Source organism: Nuphar pumila, chromosome 5, assembly GCF_984573655.1.
Source record: "Nuphar pumila chromosome 5, dmNupPumi1.hap1.1, whole genome shotgun sequence".
Taxonomy (NCBI): domain Eukaryota; kingdom Viridiplantae; phylum Streptophyta; class Magnoliopsida; order Nymphaeales; family Nymphaeaceae; genus Nuphar; species Nuphar pumila.
Genome location: NC_143253.1, coordinates 43,604,026 through 43,630,503, shown reverse-complemented (window position 1 = coordinate 43,630,503; position 26,478 = coordinate 43,604,026). Strand labels below are relative to the sequence as shown.

Here is a 26,478-nt window from a genome sequence, read left to right as displayed (position 1 = left end):
AATATTAACCCATATATATGGGCCACTAGAATATGAGAACTATTGTGTCAACTAGGCGTTTCTGACTTTTTTTTTGTCAATCCAACCATGAAGATGTTTTCAGCATGGTGAATTTGCTAGGAATCGACTGTTGGATCATGTATTTTCAACAAAAAAAAAAGATTTTTAGATGCATGAATATTTACGAAGTTTTGAGCCGGTGATTTTCAAGCCTTAAAAAATCCTGCTTATGCATCATAATTGGATGATTCAAAAGCTGGTTCTTATAAAACCAAGCATGTTGATCACATATGTATGGTCAGATTTAAGTGAAAAGAATAAAAAAACTATGAAAATCTTGATTGATACGGTAGTTCTCATATTCTAGTGGCCCGTATCTCTCTCTCTGTATATATATAATCAAAATGGAGTATCCGTGTGACAGAGACCTGGGAGGATGTACCATGCTTCTCTTTTTTTAAGAAGATTGAAGATTGCATTTGCTGTAAATGCATCTATAAGATTAAAACTAAGATGGACGGAATAATTGACTGCTAGACAGTGTGGATGTGGCCGAGTGCTGCAACCAGTAACTATGTGTTTACTTTGTATACTAGCAATAGTGCATATAACATCTCCTTATGCCTTGCTTGGTTAGTGGCAGTGACATTGTGGCACTTACTGTAATACATTGATAAGAGTGCATCCTTGAAAGGAGATCCTGATGAGGAAGTATATGCATGTCTATTCTTGGGACATGATGCTATTGGTCAAATTGTGGATTCCATGAACATTATTGTTTCAAATGTAAGACTTTGTTTGATGCTGTCTTCACTATGTTTTGTAATTTTGTATCAATCATTTTTTTCTTATAGGGTCCAACGGTCTAGTGGTTTCTAATTGCATAAAAACTTTGTGCTTCATTGTTCTTATTTCTCATACGGTTGACTTGGGTGAGCACTTCATATTTGTAATTAGGTTATGAAACTTGTCATTCTGTTCTCATCATCCTAGGTTCTCAAATGAATATGTTGCATAATGCTTACCATGTATTTAATTTTCCTTACAATAATTTACCAGTGTCTTATTAGATTCTACTTCTCAAATAAGTAACTATTAGTGTGTCACTTCATGGATAATTTGTTGTCATCGAAATATTTGGACTTTGCTATTTACAGGTATATCCGAGAGATATATATGCATTCGGATTAATAGCTTGGACAGGGAATGATGTACTAAATAGAAGGTAATTGAGTTGTACTTATATAGAGCTGAAATTGCAATTTTTTAAATGATCCATTCAAAGAGTTTAGTAGTTGGTTTGTCACTATATCCATGTGTGTAGGATGAATATTTAGAATTATTGATGCAAGTTAGCATTACATGTTATGTAGGAAGTAGGAAGAAGGTGAATTACTTTTGTTCTTAATAGCTTCATTTTTTTTAATAAAAATAAAAAAAACACATTAAAATAAACACACGTGCACCTGGTTCAAAGGATAAGCTTGCCTCCAAAAGGAGGAAACAAAAACATGCAATTGAACATAATCAAGACCAATTTGAAGACTTCACTTCGTATTGACATTGGGTATATCAACTTCTTTGATGCGAGGTCCTCTTTTTCTTGCATTTTCAGGAACCAGCTTAATTGGAGAGAGTGACGATGCTTCTGAATCCTTGGTATGAGAGTTCTGAGCTAAGCCGCTTGATGCAACTACACTGTGGAAAAGCTTGTGTATTATTTTGAATTCTTTAGGAGCAACTAATACATGCCTAGGCTCATCAAAAAGAGCTAAAAAGAGTATCAACATCATTAGGACACTTGTTGGTGATACCCTCAAAGCTAGGAGGAATATATGGATTGTTCACATGAGAAGTCTCTAAATGGATTTTGTCATGGCTAGAAATGGATTCATGTATTGGAGTGGAGATTTTTGGGTGATTGTTCTTGTTATGCGCTTGAGTGATCAAATCTGAGGATTGGTAGTCCAGACTCTATTTGATCCAATGATGGGTTGGCCCGGTCAAGCGATTCATTCTTGGAAGAACCTGGCTGAGAAAATACAGTGGCTGATTGGCTAAAGCCCCTCTGTTGTGACTTGCAAAGTGGCCAGCAAGGTGGAGTAAGTAGGTTCGAGGTCCATACTGGGTAAAATGAGTTCCATGGAAACTATAGAACCTTCACAAGAGTGATGGCATGTTAGAGTGGTGGGAACAGAACCCAACACCTGCAGAGGTATTTGATATGGGTCTTGATAATTATTCACCCCTTCAACCAAGTCTTTGGGGTTGAGATGATTAACATCCATCGCATGCAAAAGGGGTGGGCATTGCATGAGCTGACTAGATTCATGCCTGCCAACTTGAATGTTCACGTGCATGACAGGGCTCTTTGGAGCCAACATTGGAATTAATGAGTGGAGTAATGGCTTGAAAAACAGTGCGTTGTGAACGAAACATAACTTGTGTGGAACCTGGATCCGCCACCTCCTCAAGATTATTGTTCTTCAGATATTTGGTTGAATGTATCCTGAGATGGATTCATTGCTTGGCACATGTGAAGGCTACACCATGCATGATGTGTTGCTGGAACCATCGGTAGCTCGATCAACTCAACAAAGGGAGGAAACCAAAGGCGACATCACACCATCAGTGGCATCCTTGAAAGCAGCCAAAGCAGGACACTTGCAAGGAGCTTCTGGTTGAGTTCTAGTAACAACTTGACTGGAGGATGGAACCAAGCAAGCTACTTTGGGTGAGTGAGGGGAGAGAAGAGGTACAGGGTTGGGGGCCACAACATGATTTAGATCAAGCTCATATGGTGGTGGGGAGTGGGGGTTGCTGTTTAACGAATAAACATACTTACAGTCTTCTGCCAAACCCTTGATGTGGCTCCAAATAAACTCTTGCGAAGACATAAATTATTAACAAAATCACTCACATTTTGTTCGATCGAGTTGTTGGCTTCGAACCTTTCTCGGGAATTTATTATGTGTTGTCCTGACTACATTATTAGCATACGTGTTTCGGATCACTCACACATATAGTGCATCCTCATTAACAACGATTAACTAAGAACCAGTTTGTTGCAGATAATCTTTTAATGATATTTCGCGGACGAAATTCTTTTAAGAGGTGTAGGATGTAAAACCCACGTAAAAAAAAAATATCGGACCCGGGCCCGTCATCATTAGGGTTTCATAACCCGACACAGGAGGTCTTTCTCCTGTGCGCCGCACCCCACGCACCTTCGACCCGATAAGGGAAACCCATCGGGGTTTCCCCATTTGTCGCCCCTCCCCGATCTCTTTAAGAGCGTTGCGGGAGGGGAGGATCGATGCCCCACCCCCCTTCTCGTTCCCTGCAGGCGACAGCCTCGCCGGCAAACCCGACCGATGCCTCCTCCCCCTCACGCCCTCTTCTCTCGTCTGCCTGCCGAAGCCTCCTCCTGCTGGTCCGATCTCCGCCGCCGTTGCGACCACCGCTGGCGACCTCGAAGGTATGCCTTTTCACCGCCCTCTTCGCCCCTCTCTCTGTCACCTCGCCGGAAGGCACGACAGGGGGCCGATGGCCCCTGCTGTACCCTCCCTCTTCACCCTGTTCTTGAGGGTTCACTGGGAGGCCGACAGGCGACACATGATCCCTGCCGTGCCTCCCACCTCCCCTGTGCCCATCGGAGGCCCGACAGGTGGCCTACGGGGCCTCTGTCGTCCCCTTTTCTCTCTCGGGGTTCGCCGGAGTGCCGACAGGGGACCAATGGCCCCTGCAACACCCCCCATCTCCCCTATGGGTGATCGGGCGACCGACGGGAGGTCGGTTGCCCCCTGTCACCCCCGTCCCGATCTCTCTCTCTCTCTTTGTCGGCAGGGGTTGGCCCCCTGCCGCCTCTCGGCTGTCGGCAGGGGCTGGCCCCTGCCACCTTGTTGCTGTCGGCAGGGGCTGGCCCCCTGCCGTCTCGTGGCTGTCGGCAGGGGCTCAGCCCCTACCGCTTCGTGGCTGTCGGCAGGGGCTCAGCCCCTACCGCTTCGTGGCTGTCGGCAGGGGCTCAACCTCTGCCGCCTCGCTGCTGTCGACAGGGGCTGGCCCCTGCCGTCTCGTTGCTGTTGGCAGGGGCTGCCCCCCCCTGCCGTCTCGTTGCTGTCGGCAGGGGCTGGCCCCCTGCCACTTCGCTGCTGTCGACAGGGGCTGGCCCCCTGTCGCCTCGCTGTTTTAGGCAGGGGCTCGCCCCCTGTCGCTTTTCTGTTTCCTGCAAACAGGGGCACACCCCTGCTGCCTCTCTCTTTTTTGATCGACAGGCCGAGGGAGATGCCCTGCCTGACTTTCTATTTCATCCGCATGATAAATAATGTAGCGCTGAAAACTCACACTTTTGCAGACTTACGCAACAGGCCTCGTTCGTGCTTCGCGGCCCGACCCTCGTATTATCCTCACGCGTAGGCGTACGCAGCTACACAACATTCCGAGGTAGGGTAAAGTCGCACAAAGGGCAATAAATGAAACTATTTAAGTTGAAATAATTAAGATGCCCATGCTAGATATGCTTAGATTTATATTGCTTCTGCATTGCATATTTTCTTGTCTGCATATTTATGAGTCGAGGTATGATTTTACTCTTTAAATATTAATTTGCGTATTTGCTTATGTGGTTGAAGTTGGTTTCGTACTTTTTGCAATACTTATGCCCTTAATTGCTTGCATATATACTTGCCTGTACGTTCCTATGGGTCGATGTACAATTTCATTCTTCGATCATTATTTTGCATAGTTGCTTATGAGTTGAGGTGTAGTTTCGTATTTCTTGAAATACATATGCCCTTGTTTGCTTGCATCCATTTTTGCCTGCACGTTTCCTTTGAGTAAGGTACGACTTCGTGTCTCGTGTATTACTTATGACCTTATGTGTTTGCCTATCTAAGTGGTCAAGGTATGGTTTTGGTACCTCGTGTGTTACTTATGTGCTTTTCACTCGATGTGCGGCATTGCAAGTCGAGAGTTGCTTCTTGTCATGTTATAATCTGCATATGCTCACACTTATGGTAAATATGTACTTACATAAATGTAGTCTTGTGCCTAACCTGATTTCAGTTGTTTTAAAAACACTAGAAGTTGCGCTTGTGCGCTATAGTTCTTTTAAAGAGGATTTCCTTCTGCAAACCCAGTGCTCTTCAAAATGCACAACTTTTGCAAAGTTAAGTTTTTAGTTCTGTCAGATTGCGAAGTCACATTTGGGCTCTCCCAGGTCCACACACTTGGGAGAAATATTTTATAACCCCGATTCGAGTTGCGACCCGATTCGAATAACCCCGATCAGGGGCACGAGCCTATGAATGAGTGGGGTTCTGTTGAAGGACCCATTCTTCATTTATCAATCTAGTGTCGCATGTCGATACTAAGATAAATTTTGGATGCAAGATTGTGTAATGAAATAAGCGGAAGAAACCAAGAATGCTAAAGCATTCACTATGTCCCACACGGACAAATGCAACAAGCACAAGAGAGAAAATCCACTAAGGGATATACAAAGGGCCTTATAAAAAGGCTACACACATGAAAAATAATATCACTATTATTGAAGAGGAGCTCTCAAGAGCAATGCAACATACATGGGGGGTTCTCCCTATTTATAAGAAGAGGAGACCAAAGGGGCTCCCAATAGAGTCGTTGGGAGCCCCCAACGGTCACATATGTGACCGTTGGGGGCCCCAACGACTCCATTGTGGGGCCCCTTTTCGGTATCCAAAAAATACAAAAATAAAAATAAAAATAAAAAGAAAAATAAAAAATAGTGAAATACGAGAAGCAAAATAAGTACCCCTATGGGGTACTTTGTGAAATGACCATAATACCCCTATCGGGTATTATGGTATTATTACATATGTTTTAACACCCCCCCTCAAACTTTACGGGGGAATGACCGAAAGTTTGCCAAGGAGGAACAAGAAGCGAGGAGCAGGCAGGGCTTTGGTGAAGAAATCAGCAAGTTGATATTCTGAAGTGACATATGGCAGTGTTACTGTCCCACGAAGATATTCATCACGTACATAATGACAATCCATTTCAATATGTTTCGTCCTCTCATGGAAAGTGTGGTTGCTGGCAATGTAGATAGCACTTTTGTTGTCGCAACAAAGCTTCGAAGCCCCGGTAATTTCGACTCCCATATCTTGAAGAAGACTTCGAAGCCACACCAGCTCCATTGTAGTGGTTGCCATAGCCCTGTATTCTGCTTCAGTAGAAGACAATGAGACTTTCTGCTGTTTCTTGCACCTCCAAGCAATTAGCGAATCTCCTAGGAATACACAAAAGCCAGTAGTTGAGATTCGATCATTTGGGTTTCCTCCCCAGTCAGCATCAGTATAAGCTAGTAAATCTAAGGAAGAGATTGAGGATATGAATAGCCCTTTAGTCAAAGTATTTTTAATATATCGAATGATCCGGAGCACAGCACTCATATGCACAGATGTAGGAGCATGCTGAAATTGGCTTGCAGAGTGCACAGCATGAGCAATATCGGGCCTGGTGATAGTCAGATAGGTGAGGGAGCCTATGAGTTGCCTGTAGGGCGTAGGATCGTCCAGCAGAACTCCATCCTCCAGTCGTAGTTTAGCATTGATAACCTCGGGAGTCTCCACCTTTTTATCATCTGAAATCCCAGATTTGGAACATATGTCTGCAGCAAGCTTCATCTGTGACAGTATATACCCTCGAGGAGAGTATGCAACTTCTATGCCAAGAAAGTACCTGAGAAAACCCAGATCAGACATATCAAAATTATGTTTTAACATATTTTTAACTTTAAGAATACCGCTTTCATCATTGCCAGTGATGATCATATCATCAACATAAAGCAGAAGGATGATGATACTATTACCTGCATTTTTAACAAAAAGAGCAGTGTCAGTATAACATGAGCGAAATCCCAATTGTAACATGATAGTACTAAATCTATCATACCAAGCCTTAGGGGCTTGTTTAAGACCATATAAGGCTTTTAATAACCGAAGGGTTTGACCTTGGTTAACACTGATTCCCGGCGGAGGATCCATATATACTTCTTCATTCAACTGACCATTAAGAAAGGCATTTTTAACATCTAATTGGAATATAGGCCATTTCTTAGATGATGCTACCGCAATTAAAGTTCTAACGCTTGTCATGCGAGCCACGGGAGCAAAAGTCTCCTCATAATCGATGCCATATTCTTGTGAGTATCCCTTAGCAACTAATCTAGCTTTATAGCGCTCTAGGGAACCATCACTTTTTGTTTTGACTTTGTAGACCCATCGACATCCTATAGCTTTCTTATTTGGAGGAAGGTGAACTATTTCCCAAGTTTTAGCTTTATTTAAAGCATCTAGTTCAACTTTCATTGCTTCAACCCAATGAGGTATACTTTTTGCTTGATTATAATGGGAGGGTTCATAGTAAGAATGCAAGGCTATTAGACAAGCTCTATATTTAGGTGAAAGAGTTTCATATGAGACAAACCTATTAGGTGGAATTGATTCTCTAGAAGAACGCCTAAGGGAGGTTTCTTCTAGGGGTTCATTAAGCCGCAAGAATTTTTCTAAAGCACTAATAGGTTGGGCTTCCTCACGCCGAGTGTATACTTGGAGATTGTCACCATTAGTTGGTGATACATCATCATCATGAGAATCATGAGTATTTTCTAAAATTTCCGGATGACTCAAAGAGTCATCATTTGAATCTTCTAAAAGATCATTGATAAACATATAATCAATTTCATTTGATTTTTCCAATATGTCAAATCCATTTTCATCTTCTAAAAAGGTTGCATCTTTGGAGACAAACAACTTATTGTTTTTATGATCAAAGCATCTATAGCCTTTTTGATTTTCACCATATCCTAAAAATACACATTCTATTGCTTTAGGTGACAATTTATTTCTTTTATGTAAAAGAACAAAGCATTTGCACCCAAAAATCCGAAGACGATTGTAGTCGGGTGTCATATTAAAAAGTTTTTCATAAGGAGAGATATTATTCAATTTTGAAGATGGCATCCTATTGATTAAATAGGTGGAGGTTAACACGGCTTCGGCCCAAAAATTTTTAGAAATATTTTTAGAAATGAGTAAGGATCTAGTGGTTTCCAAAATATGCCTATGTTTTCTTTCCGCTAGACCGTTTTGTTGAGGAGTTCTTGGGCAAGATTTTTGATGACAAATGCCATGTTGTTTTAGATATGCTTGAAAATCATTTGATAAGTATTCTCCACCCGAATCGGATCTAAGAATGGATATTTGACTTTGAAATTGATTTTGAATTTTTGCATGGAATTCTTTAAAGAAGTTAAAAACTTCCGATTTAAAGTTAAGAAAATAAATCCATACATATCTAGTATAATCATCAATAAAAGTAACATAATATGAATAACCACCTTTAGATAGAACCGGAGATGGCCCCCAAACATCGGAATGCACCAATTCAAAAGGTCTTGTTGTCACAAAGGATCTAATAGGAAAAGGAGTAGACTTCATTTTGCCAAAAATGCAATCTTTGCAATTGATATCTTTTTCTTTACAAAACTTGTGTCCAAAAGGAAAAAGATACATTTTAGAGTAACTTGGATGTCCAAGCCTTTTATGCCAAGTTTCAATATTTTTGTCTTGGACATAAGTACAAAATGAGGTATTTGGAAGCATTAAATTATCCATAAAATAAAGGTCTCCCTTCCTATGGCCTTGCCCAATCCGCTTCCCGGACCGGAGATCCTGCACAAAGCACCCTTGGGATGAGAAAGATATTTCACATCCATGGTCGGCTATTTGAGAAACGGAAAAGAGGTTAAGATTTAATTTTGGAACTATTCTAACTTTTGGAACAAGGAAATTTTGAACATTTTTAGAATCAAGAGTTCCAACACCATTTATTTTGAGAAAAGTTCCATCGGCCGTAGAGACACAAGACATTTTTGAATTGGTGTGCACATTGGTTAATGCATTTTCATGAGGGGTCATGTGAAAAGAAGCTCCGGAATCTAAAATCCAAGAGTACGTACCGGGAGGTGATGATGAGGCAATGGCGGCACCGGAGGTGGAAGAAGTGACCTTTAAGATTTGTTGAAGAGCCAAGGAGATTTGTCCAAGAGTGTCTTTGAGATCCCCGTTCTTGCCGTCATCTTCTTTGGTGGTGGATTCTTCAACGGAAGCCACCTTTGGCTTGAATGCCCCATTTAGCTTTGGGCAAACGGGTTTAATATGTCCCGGCTCATAACAATGGTGACATATAATCATTTGTCTTCCACCACTCCCTTGCTTACCAAAATGAGGTGGTTTGTATGTTTTAACATGATTGCCGGGTTTAGATATGACAAGAACTTCCTCTATGCTTTTACCCATGCTATGCCTAGTCTCTTCTTGAGTAATCTCGGCAATAGCTTCTTCTAAGGGAGGAAACGTGGATCTATGGAGAAGTGAGGATCTCACTTGTTCAAATTCGGGACGAAGCCCAAATAAAAATTGAAACAATCTATCTTGTTCCATTTGTTTTTGTCTTAGAACCACATCCTCCATAGATACCCATTTAGGCTCTAAAAGAGCCAATTCATCCCACAAAGGATTTAGAGCACTATAGTAATCTTGTATGCTCATGTCGCCTTGTTTTGTGGTTCTTACTTTTTCTTGCAAGAAATAAGCTCTTGCAAGATCCTTTTGGGTAAACATACCCTTCATAAAAAACCAAGCTTCATTTGCCCGGCGGAATTTTGCAATATTTGCACATACCTTAAGTTCGACATTATTCATAAACCATGCAAGGATTTTTGCATGGTTGCTCTCCCAATCTTCCATTTGATGATTATAATCTTCAATGGCCTTGAGACGAGCATCGCCTTCAAGTGCTTTCTCTTGATCTCCTTCCATCTTTGTGAGCTTAAGTTGGGGTTCCGGAACGGTTCCCATTACATAACCCCAAAGCTTTTTGCCTTTGAGATTATTCTCCATTGCGGATGCCCACATCATGTAATTTTTTCCATTGAGTTTGAATGATAGATCGATCTTGACTTCCATTGCTACACAAGGAAGATGTGAGAAAGAAAGGAAGTAGAGAGAGACAAGATTTTACCTTTAGAAGATCTTATGGCTCTGATACCATGTAATGAAATAAGCGGAAGAAACCAAGAATGCTAAAGCATTCACTATGTCCCACACGGACAAATGCAACAAGCACAAGAGAGAAAATCCACTAAGGGATATACAAAGGGCCTTATAAAAAGGCTACACACATGAAAAATAATATCACTATTATTGAAGAGGAGCTCTCAAGAGCAATGCAACATACATGGGGGGTTCCCCCTATTTATAAGAAGAGGAGACCAAAGGGGCTCCCAATAGAGTCGTTGGGAGCCCCCAACGGTCACATATGTGACCGTTGGGGGCCCCAACGACTCCATTGTGGGGCCCCTTTTCGGTATCCAAAAAATACAAAAATAAAAATAAAAAGAAAAATAAAAAATAGTGAAATACGAGAAGCAAAATAAGTACCCCTATGGGGTACTTTGTGAAATGACCATAATACCCCTATCGGGTATTATGGTATTATTACATATGTTTTAACAGATTGATAGTGTTGTGCCTTGCGTTAATGACTTAATGTGGCATTATGGCTTTTAAGGATGAATCGTGCCAAATGAGCACTCCTATATTCTTTGGATCGTTATGAAGTTGTGTGTTGGGTGTTCCTTTTGAGAAGCCTACGCACCCCCCTTTTTCAGTGTTGCGTACTTTTAGACATGTACGACATGTTAAGTACTTTGTTGATCGGACGAGAGATCCGAGACGACCTTGTATCATGAAATATGCAAAATATTGTTGAAATGATTTCAAGACTTATCTTGTCAAATTGTGTTGTGTTACTTCTTATGAAAATAATATCTGTTGGGGTTTCTTTGGGGAAACCATATCCCTTTTATCGTAGTCGTACTTTTGACAAGTACGTCCGTACTTTTTGACAAGTACGTCTTCTTATGTTGCGATGATTGGATGAGTAGGTTGTGGCAACCTTGATGAGTGCAAATAACAAAATGCTGAGATCACCTAAATAAGTGATGATTTCCGCCTTCACCGGCAAGATAATCGAGTTGGGTCGAAAGACCAGAGTATGTAGAATGGGTCTTCAGATAACTACCCCTGATGTACTCATTCGAACCGCTGACTCCTGTCAAGAGAGAGGACGAGAAGGTACAAAAACTTTGATGGACAAGCCATTAATGACAGTTACGAGCAAAAGACTCGGCTTCCCCAGTCATCGGAGTTAGGGGAAAGAGACTACCATAATTATCCTAGGTGGTAGCTCTCCATGTTCGGGATGCATCCATTGTCTATGCTGCTTTGAGGATTTCTCTCTTGGTCACTGACCGTCCCCTTAGGTGCGGACTCAGTCAGCTATCTGGATTATCTTAAAATACATAGCATAATAAACCCTCGGATCAGTCTAGGCTGTTTCTAGAGTCTTGCCTTTGTGCGTACCCACTTGGCCAGTTAATATCGAAACATAATTTAAATCCGATCTCACAATTTGTTGAGTTATGTACGTATGAAAGCTATAGCATGCAACGGGTTCCAATACTTATGAAATTGTGTGTGTGGTTGATGTAACATCGTATTTTGCTAATTAAATTGCTTATGCAGTGCTTTGCTTATCATAATTAGCCTACTTGTGCCAGTGAAATGCTTATAATAGTTTTAGCATTTTGCTCATGATAGTTGCTCCATGAATATGTTGAAATTAAATTGTTATATAATTGCATGTCTACTTGACATATTAAATTATTTTGCTTAACTATGTTCTATATCGTCCTGCATGTGCACCTACCATTTTTTAGTGAAACTGACCCATTTTATGAGCAGGTGATGTATAGGTGATACACTCTGCGATGACACGATGGCGCGATGAGATCAAGATAGAGCTCTTTCCCTGACGTTTCACTCCTGAGGACATGTTGGTAAATTTGGTATGAAGTGTTTCAAAAATTCTCTTTTAATTAAACCTTGAGTTACTAAAACTGTTTTAGTAAACTTTTTTTTTGTTTCAACAATTATAATGAGTTGAAAAACCCCATGAACAAATTCTCAATTATTGAAACTGCATTTCAAAACCATTTGATTTCAATAGTTGTGCTGGATTCGACAAAGGAAAGTTTACGCTGTAATGCGCTTAAGGTCCATTGACTTGTGGTTTTAAAAATATCATTTTCCGCTGAAGTACTATTTAAACTCTGATAATCGTATGATTTTCAAAGCTTTTTAAACTATTCTAAAAGTTACAAGTCCTGGATTTTGGGGCGTTACATTATTGGTGCTGATTTCTTTTTTTTATAAGCCCTTGATGTGAATACGTATGGGGTGATGTTTGAGTATGTTCCGGTATTTACAAAGCCCATTCTTTTGTTTCTTTATGATTGGGTTCAACACCAGAACACAAGGTTGTTAAACGCGATGAGGCGAAGCGAGGCGTTGAGCCTGCGCTTCGCCTCTCACAACTGGTATGGAAGTGAAGCGGTGGGAGGGGAGGCAGGGAGCGGCGGAGGAGCAGTTGGCCGGCATGTGGCGGTGGATCCACCGGCACTTGAGGTTAGCACAGCCGACGAATCGGGCGGAGGAGGAAGACTTGGGGATGAAGGAGGGGGTTTGGAGGTTGATGAGGGGCAATTTGCGCATCACAGCACGCCTCAGTACCTTGAGCGTGCGCCTCGCCTCTGAGGCGTACGCTTCAGGTACTGAGGCATACGCCTCTCACAACACTGCCAGAACATGCGTATTGGATAGTTGTGTCTCATATCATTCCTCTGTAGCTATCGTTTAATACCTTTTAAAAACTTTTCCCTAATTGTGCCATTTTAGTGACCATGAGTTTTTCCCTCCCCTATACGTTTTAATTGTATTTCTATTCAAACCAATATTCGGAAGATACATTTCCTTTGTTGGCTTCTTGAAAAAAAAGAAAAAATAGGGGCCTTCCTAATGTGACTGACATTAGCAAGAAGAAACATGAGAATTTTTTTTATCATATTATAATGTACTTGAAAATGGTTTGAAGTTTTCAAATGTATCACTGGAAATGGTGTTTAACATTATTTATGAAAATAACAAAAGATGTCTTCAGAATATGGAATATATTTGTAGATAATGGTATTTCTTGAAAGATTGTGGTTATGTAATACTCATGAAATAATCAATATGGAGAGTGTCTTAGATGTTGCTATGATGTGTTGTTGTCAGACCCAACCGACCCTGTCGGTTGGGCTGACTTGGCTAACCCTGCCTAGCAGGCAGTCCGGCCTAGGTTTGACCAAACCGACCCAACTGACTAAGGTCAGCTGGGCCTGATTTGGAACCCCAGTCGACTAGGTAAGTTGGGTGCAAATTTCTTTGAAATTTTTTTTTATTAAGGGTGCTGAATCCTTGTGTTGCTTACAAAAAACAAATCTTGTATTTTGTGCTGCCTTTGCATATTTCCAGATGTTTGCCATTGTGAAGGCTTCAGCCAGGTGCATGCTAGAACAGATTTTTCACATGCCTGTGATTGACTATTGATGCGTGACAAATGTCCAAATGTAAGGTCAACTACATGAGAATTTTGTGAGCATGTGTAAAATCTGAAATTTTAGATTTATGTTGTATATGTGTTAGTTGCACAAGGGGGGATATGTTTAAAGAGATCCATGAATGTATGCCTGTTGGATGCATGCCTGTTAACATGTTATTACAAAGTTTGTTTTGGCACAGATGCATACATGATATGAACGTGTGCAGCCCTGGAATTCAATTTCTAGATCCGGGTTATGTTCATGTGTGTGGATGTTAACACATGTTATAAATGAAAAGTTTCATGTGCCTACATTTATGGGACATGTTTAATTATCGTGCATTTATGAATTGGTTTCAAGTGCATGTGCATACATGAAATCGATGTGTGTTTGGTATGTATAATCCTGCATAAATGTTCTCATGTACTTATGAATCATGAATGAATGCATGTGAGTTAAGTGATTACATAAAAGCCAATTCACATGGATGGTGAACACATGCATATGACTGTGGTAGCTCATGCACATTGTTAAATTGGTATGAATGAATGTGCATTTGGAACATGTTGGTATCATTACATAAATTGCATATTGTTATGATTTTTGCATACGATGCATTGATGTTGGAAATGAATCATCATGGGCCCGGTAGGCCTCGAGCTTTGGTTTGCTCTTCCTTTATGTATTTTAAATGCATCGCAAAAATCACATTAATTTTTATTGCACTATATTGCACTGTTCTATGTGTTTCCACGGGCGAAAGTCCCGTGATGGTTCTCGCAGGGATAGATGCGAGCTTTTGCCTTTGCTTTTGCATGCTGAATTACAAAACTCAATAATTGGCTTTTAATAAAAGATAATAAATAAAAATAGTATAATATACGTTCTTAGATCTCCCATCGAAAGAATGAGAATCTTAGAGATTCGGTTTGGAGGGACCACGAGGATACAAAAACTCCGTGTGCTTTACTTTGACCCCTGAACCCGATATTGGGGTTCTTTCTACTGACTACGGTTTTAGGGAGAGTCCGTCACTTTACCTGGGGCTGGTGTGTTCGACACAACTGTTGTTTTGGTATACCAAGGAAGTGACACTTGTAGGCGTGAAGTGTTCCTAGTGTCCCCGACATTAGATGTGGAAGTCTAATGTTTCGAAGGTAATTCGGTCGAGAGTTAAGTTTAAAATACAAATTGTGTGTTAAGCTACCCTGGGAACCTAACTTGACCTCAGAAAAATTATACTCGCTTGGTGTATCCGCGGGCAACGGTAATTAAAAAGAGGAACTCAAATTATATGCATTTAATAGGGCATGCATATGAAAAAGGAAAACTTTAAGGAAAGATAATAAAATGTTTATGCATTACACATAAATCTTGCATATTCCTGTTATGCATTAGAACATGCATATTTTACCTGTTTCCTTAATTGTTACATGTTGGTGGATGCATGATGTTTAATCTCTAATGCATGTTAAATGTCTTGCTTACTTAAATGGTAATTCCTGCTGTTGATTAATGTTCTTTGATGCTTAATAAATGCTTCAGGTTGCATGAATGCTTTAATTGAATTATTTAATTGTCATAGTTGCATTCCTCTGAATTATTGCATGAAATTGTATCTGTGTTCTTTATGCTCATTTATTTCATTAGAGGGATTAGGAGCCGGTCCCCATACATCGGAACAAACGTTCAAAAAGCCTTGAAGCTCTCTCATTTATTGAATGAAAGAGAGGAACATGACTCTTACACATTTGACAACTTAAACACATTTTATTATCTGGTCTAAGAATCAAGCTAGACTCAGGAATAAGACCATCAGATACTAGTCGCTCAACAAAGACTCAACCACAATGACCAAGACGCAAATGCCAAAAATCAGGCTTATTACATTTATTTGAAGATTGCAAACTGAACACATGAATATTCTTTGACGACATAGACTGAGGAGATGACTTCAAGGTATGTCGAATACAAGTAGAAGGATCCTCCTGGAAGACATACATATTTTCCCGGCATTCCCCTCTAGCGAACGTCTCCTTCGTTTGTAGATCCTTGAGATAAACAAAATATGGAGTAAATTCAACAGAAGAATTGGTATGATCAACAAGCTTAGAAACGAAAACAATATTTTTCGTAATATCTGGGGCATGAAGAATATTGGAAAGATGAAGTGGGGATTTAGGCAAGGGGATAAAAACATTTCCAGTGTGGGTGATGGGATGGTGGGACCCGTCTCCAGTGACGATGTTACTTTTTCCAAAATAGGGAGTTAAAGTAGAGAATTTACCCGCATTACCTGTGACATGAGTAGCTGCCCCAGAATCAATATACCACACTCCTTTATCATCACGCTTCAGATCAAGTTCAGACAACATTGCCAAGAGAAGCTCTTTCACATCTCCACCGAACTTTGAAGAGTTCTCCTTTCGTCCTGACGAGCTCTCACCCTTTTGGAACTTTCCGTCGTTCTGCGAATTGTGCCAACAATTGGCTTTTATGTGACCTCGCTTGTTGCAAAGATAACATGTGGGTATGTTTTTTACATTATAGAGAGGTGAAGCATTCGGGGTAGGCAATAGCCCACATCCCCCTGGAGTACCTCATCCTCGTCCTCTGCCGCCACCAAAATTATTATCACCACGTCCCTGGCCAAAAGAAACACCAGTAGCAAGAACCTATCTACCAGTCTCATGTGACATCTCTTTCAAAGTCATCTCATATTGAAGTAATTTTGCTTGCAAGTCTTTAAATGATGTAGATCAGGTAGGCATAGCAAGGAAGTCGAGAGAACATGAATTTCTGGTCCCAATCCATTCAAGGTTTGCCTGACCTTGTCTTTATCTGCCACTTCATACCCTACAACTACAAGTTGATCACTGATGGTCTTAACCTTAGTACTCCATGACAGACATGGAACCCTTAGTCAGGAGTTGAAATTCATGCTGAAGAAAGAAAATTCTAGCCTATGATATCTGAGAGTACGTCTTCACTAGTCTGTCCCACAATTCTTTTGCTGAGCATTCGTCTGGAATTCCCACCAATACTTCTTGAGAGATAGTGGAGATAATAAAAGCAACTGCAGCTTGATCATGCTTCATCCAAATCTCATATTGGGGATTTGGAATTTGTTGTATGAAATCAGCCTCATTTCCATTCTTAGTTTCTTGTATGATAAATTCTGGAGGGGCTGGGATTGATCCAATGAGATGTCCAGAGAGACCTTGACTTTTAATAAAAGGAAGAATTTGTCTTTTCCAGATCAGGAAATTTGAATTGGTAAGTTTTTCAGAAAGACCGAGAAAATTAGATGAGAGAAATGGCTGAGAAGAAGAGTCCATGGCTAATTTTTTTTGGCATGTGCAATCAGTACAACAGAATGAAAGTTTATGTAGATCACGATGCAATAAGTAAGTCTCATTTTTCCCTTTTTTTTTCGGGGGGGGGGGGGGGACTCGAGTACTTAACTTAAATGAGAAATAACAGATCTGGTGTACAGATCTAATCTGATTTCAAAGTTTTATACTTAAGATTGCACACAACAGTAACAAATATAAAGAAGCAGCAGGCTAAAATCAAGGATTAAGGAAGAAAGGTAGATGAAGAAAGGCAGATCTAAAAAAAAAAATTCAGACTACAGATCTGATTCTAGCCAGTTATTAGATCTGATGCACAGATTTGGGAAAACAAAACCCAATCCAACAAACAAACCCGATATGCAAGAATAACGTGAAAGGAATCAAACAAAGAAATGACGTGAAACTGATTTGGTGCAAAAACAAATCAGTTTCAGGAAATAGGGTTGTCGTGAAATTGATTTGACGCAAACCCAGAAAAGTTTCAGTAAACAAAAGTATCGTGAAACTGGTTTAGCACAAACCCAACTCAGTTACAAGGAGATGATGATTATGTTAAATCAAACCCAACTCAGTTTCAGAAATAGAGATGCGGTACACAGAAATCTAGAGAATGAAAGATAGAAATCGTGATGCTCAGTTTCAGATCTGAATAACAGAATTGTAATCTAGAGAAAACTGGAGAATAAATGAATGAAGAGTAAATATTAAAGACACAGAACAGTGCATGGATAGAAGAGAGATAAGGAGGAGAGTGAGACCTCTTAGGGACGTACCTGCTGGAAAAACCTTCAACCCTCGGATCAGATCTGCTCTGATACCATGTGAGAATAATCCAGAATCGATGAACAAGAAGCTGCAGAGAAAAAGGGAATGGGGCTGCAACTAATCACGTTTTTCCATAATGGAAAAATCGTGATCTCTTCAATACTTATAATGTAAAACCTAGTACATGGCTATATAATGCAAATAGACCTAATAAGTTACAATATTTATAAGTTTGTCCAATATCAGTTGGACATGTTACACAAGGGGAGTTTGGATCCGGGTCCGGATCCAAACCTTAAGTACAAACACAAGTGCACTCTGTCTAACACGCCCAAGGTTCGTTGACTTGTCATTTCAAACACCATTTTCCGTTGAACTGCTATTTTAAACTCTGAAAAAGAAATGATTAAAAAGTTACAAGTTTGGGATTTTGGAGGCATTACAGGGGCGACGCCCCTCCTGCCTCTCTGTTAACCCAGTTAAGGAGGGGTGCCACACCTCCTTGCTCTCTCTTTCCCTTTGTTAGCAGGCAGGGGTGACACCCCTCTTGCCTCCCTATTAACCCAATAAAGGAGTGGGCGCCGCCGCTCCCTACTCTCTCTTTCCCTTTGTTAACAGGTAGGGGCGACGCCCCTCCTGCCTCCCTGCTCCCTATTTTCCTTTGTTAGCAGGCAGGGGTGACACCCCTCTTGCCTCCCTTTTTCCTTTGTTAGCAGGCAAGGGCGACACCGTTCCTGCCCTCTCGTTTGCCCAAGAACTGATCCTGGCTCAGCTATGGCCTGCCCAGCCGTGGGCTGGCTACTGCTGCAGGCAGTGGCCTCGCCATGCTGGGAAGGCCCGACCGAGTTGAGCTCGGTCATTATCGAGCCCAACTTGGTCCCCGCCTTCTGCTGGTCGGACACAACCAAGTTGAGCCCAACTCACTTCACCCTTGGATTGAGCCCAACTTGGTTTGATATCCGAGCTGGTTTGACACTTATGGTTGCTGAGACTAACCCAACTCGATCATGTGGCTCCCCTCCCTTTTGGTTCTGATTTTGACTCGGTTTGACTAAGCCCATTAAGTCGCGATTTGCATTCCACATAAACTGAGTCAAAGCTCAATTTTCTCGAAATTGAGCTTGACTTGGCTCATTTTTATTGAGCAAATCTCAATTTCCCCCCAAACCGAGCCAAGCTCAGGTCATTATTCCAAATGAACCCGGCCCGGTCCGGTCGGCTCGAACTAGGTTCAGGTTCGACTCCTTCAACACAAACGTTGCTTACTTCGTTAAATTAAAATGGTTGCATCGTTTCTTACTCAGCACGGTAAAATACCTTTTAGCTTACTCCATCGGCGCAATGGACTCAACACGCGTACCAAGGCACGAGCCCTTGATAACCTATGCTCAGAATCGTTAGCAAATCCGATCATCTCCGAGGTAGGGAAAAGTTGCATACGAGAACAAATGACATAATACTTCTAACTTATAATATATATATATATTATATATATATATATTATATATATATATATATATATGCTTTTAAACTCAAGGACGTAGTTTTGCGTATTCTTGTCTATTTAAAATTTATATCATTTACTTTTCTGCCGCGCTGTTATGTGCACAAGCTACTGCTTATGCAATTTACTTAGCCGATGTACGGTTTCGTACATCGTGCACTACTTACGCAATTTATTTAACTGATGTACATTTTCGTACATCGTGCATCGCTTACTCAGTTTATTTAGCTCGATGTGTGGTTTCGCACATCGAGTCTGGCTTTATGTTATTTACTTTGCCACCGCGTTGTTACGTGTACAGGCTACTGCTTAATTTATTTGGCCGATGTACGGTTTCGTACATCATGCACGGCTTATGCAATTTATTTGGCCGATGTATGGTTTCGTACATCGTGCACTGCTTACATAATTTATTTGGCCGTATGCTTATACAATTTATTTAGTTGATGTACGGTTGCATACATCGTACATCGCTTACATAGTTTATTTAGCTCGATGTGTGGTTTCACACATCGAGTCTTGCTTTATGTCATTTACATTGCTGTCACGCTGTAATATGCACAAGCTTATGTTTTGATATATATATATAACTTTGTAAGGTATACAGTTTTGCGTACTCTTGCCTACCTTGCCTTACTCTTGCATTTAAAGACAGTCTTTAAACACATGCGAAATTCTAAAGCTTGTGATATTCGTTGTTTCAAAAAAGCAAAAATTAATATTTGGTGTTTGCATATTCGCAACCAAGTCTTTCTCTCAACTCTGGGTAATGAAAGAGCTTCGACTGCGTAGCCCTAAGTGGTACGCACGGTTCTTTGTTTTGATATTCGAAATGACTCGGATATTCCTGGCCTAAATCACGAAACATTGAAATTTCTAAATACTGTTGGGGTTTCTTTCTGAGAAACCGATACCCCTCTCCTCGTAACGGTACTATCAGATATGCACGACATATGAATATTATGATGATTGAGTAAGAGGTTTATGGCAACCTCGTAGCGTGCAAATACACAATGATAACATGAAAATCATATAAATGATGATAATCGTCTTCACAGGCAAGGTGCTCGATTTGGTTTGAAAGACCAGAGCATGTAGAATGGGTCGTCAGTTAAAATAGAACCCAACATACCCATTCGTCTTTTTGGTTCCGTCAAGAGAGAAGATAGGATGATAAAAAAACTCCGATGGAAAGGTTATTAACAACTACACTCCTCTAGTAGCAATTGACTCGTTGTCTCCGGTCGTCGGAGTTAAAGGACGGAAGTACAACAAATTATCCTAAGTGGTAGATCTTATAGAGTTCTGTAGAAGTTGGATGCATCCCTTGCCATGAATGCCTCTGGGAAATTCTCTCTCGGTCACTGGTCGTCTCCTTTGGAACAGACTCAGCTAGCTGTCCGGGGTATCAAAATACATAGCGTAACCAACCCCCGGGTAGTCTCTATTGTTTCTACGTTCTCTCTTGTGTATGCCCTCAGGACAATTAATATCGAAATAAGGTTATCATGGTCATTTTGCTTATTCTGAACTACACATCACGAAATGAACAATATATATGTTAGTTTTGTTCTTAATTTTGATATCTATGCACCTACTAGATTTTTATCAATCTAACCAGTTTAATGAGTACAAGTGATGATTAGGTCTAAATGGTAGATGATGGCGCAATGATATCAAGATTAGACTTTTTTCCTGACGTTTCGCTCCTAAGGGCATTTTTTTGTAATTTGGTATAGGAGTTTCTTTGAAATTCCACTTTTCGCATAAACTTAAAAATTTCGTTTTGAATCTATTTGGTTTCAATGAATGTACGGAGTTACAAATCCATTGTGTAAAGGAAGGTTCGCCTGTAATGCTCACAAGGTCCATGGACTTGTCATTTCAATCACCATTTTTCGTTGTACTGCTATTTTAAACTCTAACAAAGGAATGATTAGAAAGCTTTCAAAATTTTCCTAAAAAGTTACAAGTTGGGATTTTGGGGGCGTTACATAGGGAGCAGAGCCAGGGGTCTATAGCTGCACCTTGACCTCAGCACCTCTAGGAGCCCAAATCCCTAAAGCACAAACTTGAAGTTTTCCTGTAGCTCAAAGGTGGCCAAAAAATCTCTCGACTGCAGCGAAGAGATAGTCACTCTGCCAGTAAGCCTCCAACGTACTTTGATATCAGAAAAAAAGGTCTTTCACATTGAATCTGCGACCCATGACTCTGCCCATTAATTAGAATTGCATGGCCTTGGCGCATGCTAATCTGAGGTCATTAGAGATGAAGACTGCAAGCAAATTTTCTACTAAAGAGTGGGGTGGGTGGTCGGCTAGGTCAGAAGAGAGAGCTTCCCAGGGCCAAAAAGGAGGCTCAGAAGAAAGCACTGGTAAAAAGTTCTCATTGAGAAAAATGTAGTTTAGGCTAAAGCTTTGAATGCATAGGCCAAATAAATGGAGAAATTCCTTAACAAAATACATCTCTAAATACTCCAACAGAGCTCACCAAGAAAAGTGCTTATAATCCTCTTTTATCAAGGAAAGATGCAGATCTTTGACCATCAAAATAATAACCTAAATGTATTCTAGAAACCATTGAGGTAGAGCTTATTTGCAAATTTTCAAATTATATACATGAAAAGATAAGAATTGGAACCAAGATTATTTGGATTGGAACCAACAATGTCCAAGTATGCTCTTTCTGTGCAAGGAGAGAGGCTCCTAACAGTATTAAAATGCTTATGGGGAAGCATGTATAGTCCCCAGTATACAAGTCACAAGCTTAGAAAAACATGGTGGTAGAGGGTATAAGGGAAGTCCTAAGACCTATCAAGGATTAGAAAACATGTTTCAATTAAGCATGATAAATTTGGAAATAGGATCAGGTGCAATGTTTCAATTAATTATAGAAAAAACATGGTGGCAGAGGGTAGAGTGAGGGAAGTCCTAAGACCTATTATGGATAAGAAAACATGTTTCAATTAAGCATGATAACTTTGGAGATAGGATCAGATGCACTGTGATTACACACTTTTAGTGTGCTGCTGCACCTGAATGCCCACGATCTGCTGTTGGGCCCCACAGCTGATAGGCTGTATACCAAAGATGGTAGGTGCTCAGGTGCGGCAGTGCACTAAAAGTGTAACAATCATATTGCACCTGATCTGCGGTCTAAATTTGTGGTGGAATAGGGAGAATTCAAGTATAAAATAGATTTATATGTTATGCAAGATTAGAGATAAAACCAGCTATAGTTCTTGCAACAGTAAGGGGTTAGAGGTTGACCATGTAAAATATTTTAAGAATGAAAAATCAAAGCATCGTAGTGACAAGTGATATGATCATTAAGGAAAGAAATATTCCATTTATTGAATGAATAAACATCCGTTCAAGTAAAACTAGGAGAAACTAGACGATGATGAATATAATGAACATTGAGTACATTGAAACAACTATTCGAGGATGAAGAAAGCAAGGTACTGGGCCTAGATGCTATATCTATGGGAAGATTGTCTTCAACATGCATGGTCGGGCTTTGCACAAAAAATGTTTACCTGAAGGACAGTGATGTACTGATTGTCTGCTATTCAGTATTCTACCTTGCTCACTTGGTTGCTTTTTGGTGGGTTGTTGCATGTCGTAGTTCTAATTAATGATTGGATTAGGGTTGTACTGGTTTATTTCTCTCCTCTAATTTGTGTTTCATTGTACGGTTAGTGAAAATTTGACTGTGTGTGCAGGTTGAGATTATTGGCTGACAGCCAAGGTTTCAGGCTTGATGATACGGGCCTCTATCTGGTTTCCTCCAGTCCCAGTGGGAAGAAGGTTTGAGAAATTTGAGTGCAAATTGTATTGTTATACTCGTTTAGATAACTAAACGCTTCTCTCTCTCTCTCTCTCTCTCTCTCTCTCTCTCTCTCTCTCTCCCTCTCTCTCTCTCTCTCTCTCTCCTGACAGGTCACAAAATCAAATACAAGGTTGACGTGCCAAACAGAGAAAGAAGTGTTTGATATCTTGGGGTTTCCATGGCTTGAACCACATGAGAGGAACTTGTAAGGACTCCAGTGTTCAGCCCCTACCATGTAATATAAATATGGTAGTATCATGTAAAGCTTAACCTAAACACCAGTCAACTTTAGCTGCCAATTTTGATGGACCAGTAAAGGTGGCGAATTTTCTTCATTATAGCAGACTAAGAAGCAGCTACCTGTATCCCAGTGACCCTTATGGAATCTAGTACAATATATATTGATTTTTTGAGGTGATCAGGGAAAACAACTTCACTCGCGAGTTCATTGGTCTAAAGACCCCAGCCCCCCCCCCCCCCCTTGCCAACCAGGAAGTACACCCAGTGTCATCCTGAAGGCAAAGAATGTGAATCCATCGGTTTTGAACTTGTGACGTTCCGTGGGCTCGGTGACCTTCACGGCTTTGAGTCCTTTTACCAGATGAACGAAGCCCTTGTGGGCAAAATTACTGCAAGATTGACTGTAAAAACGGGCTAGTTTTTCATATTTTGGCTGTCATGGTTGCAACCGCATGATGCAAACTTGTAACGGCGCCAATGTACAGCCCCTAATATGTAATTACTGTGTCAAGCAAAACTTGGATGCCATTTAGTTGACTATTATAGCTGCAAATTTTGGATGAATTTTTGTGGGTGTCTTTAATTTTGGATCCGCTCTATCCGGAAATATTTTGGTGACCGTACAGTGGGGTTTTCAGTGAGTGCTTCTTTTAAGAGTTGGGGTGTCAGTGTATTGAGGATTTAAGGTTTTGAGAGCTTTGTATTTTCTCGCATTTGCTTGTAGATTTCTTGCTCTTTCGCCTGTGGACGTTGGCCTGAGTGCGGAATCATGTATATCTCATGTCTTCTCTCGTTCTTTTTTTCTCTTTGTTTGCATAAAACTAAAAAACAAATGTTCTCCATCAGTATTGTTCTCTTCTCTTCGCTATCAAGGACCCACCTCTTATATCAGCGTTTTGTAGGGAAAACAAAAAGGAAATGAATTTTCTCTTTCATTCATGCTATGATCATGTATGGTACGATAGTGCTTCTGCTCGGTGCGTTTGATAGCACTGACAAAATATCCAGAGAGAGATTTTGTCTCCATTTATCGTGGGTTTCACACGTGCTATCAAACGCTAAGAAATTTCTCCCGACTCACGAGGAGCATTTTGGAAATGTGTTATCTGTAAAACCAGGGGAGAAGACCACGCACATGGGGATTTTTTTTTTTGAAAGAGAAACTGGAGTTAGGCTGACCCCTACCAGATATTCAACGTACCACTGGGTTTAGAACCTGCAACGTCCCACCACAAGGTGACGTGCACTGACAGCTCCTACCAACCACGGAGCACCTTTGTTCCAGAAATTATTATCTTTTGAGAAGCTCCTCTGCTGAAAATTTTCAATGTGTCAAACGAGCTCTTAGGGGGGGTTTGCTTGTCACGGAATGGGGTGCCGCGGTGCACCTTTCGGTCCATCGTGTAAAATGGCACACCCGTCAATGCAAATCTGTGATGCCATGTTTGTTTTGGCATTTTGGGCTTCCGAAAACGCACACCCATCATGTGTTTTCATGAAAAACCAGGATTTTCTGTGACACAAACGCCTCTTTACTGTATGTTCGTAGAAGAGGATGTGGGTGCTGCCATCTTCAATTATGTCAGGCTTAATTGTATTTTTATTTTTTCAGCTATTTAATTCAATGGTTTTCAAATGAGAACTTGCTGCCACATGCTAACTTGATTTATCCTCCATTTTTGAAACCCAACTCCCATGGCAAACACTTTTGTCACCCGCGCAACTTTATTATTACCGGTTGCCAGGTTTCCTCCACCTAAGCCTTTTCTCCGATCCACGTTTGCTCGTACCTAGGTTACTCTCTTCCTGCTCGAGTGAAATGTGTGTATCATTTGATGACTATGCTTGTTATTCGGTTTATCTTGGACTGCCTTAGAAGGAGCATTATCTTGGCTATAGACTTGGTTCCAGTCATAGACTCTTGGAGTATTATTTAAAACTTCGATTTTTATTTAGTCATCTAAAGAAACTGCTTATGGAGTTGGAGACTCATGTTGGGCAATTTTGGCTTGGTTTTCTATTTTCTAAGTCTAAATGCTGAATTGTTGGGGTGTGTGGCCATTATCCGCACATCTCGGCATATCCACAAACAGGACCCGTTCGTGGATATGCTTGGGAAGTTTTCAAAACCATTTTCAAATAAAACCTTTATCTCTAACTGTTTTGCTTTTTCAACAATCTCTCGCTGAGCCAAAGGCAAACCGAGAGATGCAATCTATAAATTAAGACATGCTCAGCAGTCAAATGTGTGTAAAAACACAAAAGTAAGACTCTCGAAGCAAACCTTCAAAACTCTAACCTATCTTATTCTCCTTCTTGACCTACTCTTTCTTCAGTTGCGTACTTCTGGAGGATACAATATCAAAGCTTCTGTTGTGCCATCCGACAGTGGTATCAGAGCGGGTTGAGATCTTTGAAGTCTGTCGCATCCTCCTTCTTTTGCCTATCGAAACCTGCAAGAAAAAAGCGTGATAGGTTAGTCGGGCTTCAGGAAGTCCTCTGTTTTCTATGACTGCAATCTACATAGACACAAATTTTTTTACCAGCTTGAATGCATTTCCGCTTGAGGGACTCAAAGAGCAGAGACCCTTTTGTGTCATGTGTTGTGCTTATATATCTGAAAGCATGCAGTAGTAATCATACCTGTGGTGAGTAGTTTTTTTTCTGCATCTGTAGCAACCTACAATAAGAATACGAGTTCGAATAAAAAAAAATGAAAACGATCCTCTGTTGGTCTGTCGCCAAGTTTTTTTCCCGATGATCGCTACTACTTTATCAGCGGCCCCAATCTTTGACTGACTTTTTACTGTTCTCGCTCACTCTCTTTGCCTGAAACTGTGACCGGTACAGAAAATATCCACCGGCGTCCATAAAAAGGCAAACAAAACAATCAGAATACCAGAAAAACTCATCTAAGAAAACCCCAGAAAAAGGAAAACACCGAAAGTCGGTCATCCAGATACCATTTTGGCTTGGGTCTTTTCCCAGAGATAGATCTGAGCCAGGAGTACCGACCCAAACACTCGGTGGGACTTCTCGTCGGAACCCCTAGCCGAAAATTCGATAGAGGAGTTTGCCTTCTCCGACGAACGTTCAAAAGAGAAATGAAATTGAAAAATAAACTTTTCAGTCGACTTTAGGGTATTTATACCTTGTGGTGCAAAAAGACCTTATTGCCCCTCCATTTTGCACGTTATTAAAAAACACATAATCTTTAAAAATTTAACCCGCATACCTTTTTTTTTAAATTGCAA

The 26,478-nt window shown here is 40.6% G+C and overlaps 1 protein-coding gene across 1 annotated transcript in view; it reads left to right on the top strand.

Annotated features, from left to right (window-relative positions):
* The window catches only part of POL{LAMBDA} (DNA polymerase lambda (POLL)), a 149,247-nt gene extending 125,842 nt beyond the window's left edge, over positions 1 to 23,405 (top strand). The window contains exons 12-14 of the mRNA XM_090006061.1: positions 1,158 to 1,225; positions 22,878 to 22,962; positions 23,095 to 23,405. Of these exons, the coding sequence (XP_089862187.1) occupies positions 1,158 to 1,225; positions 22,878 to 22,962; positions 23,095 to 23,193 (252 nt within the window). The 3' untranslated portion in view covers positions 23,194 to 23,405. The remainder of the gene's footprint in view (positions 1 to 1,157; positions 1,226 to 22,877; positions 22,963 to 23,094) is intronic.
* The last annotated feature ends 3,073 nt before the right edge of the window (positions 23,406 to 26,478 follow it).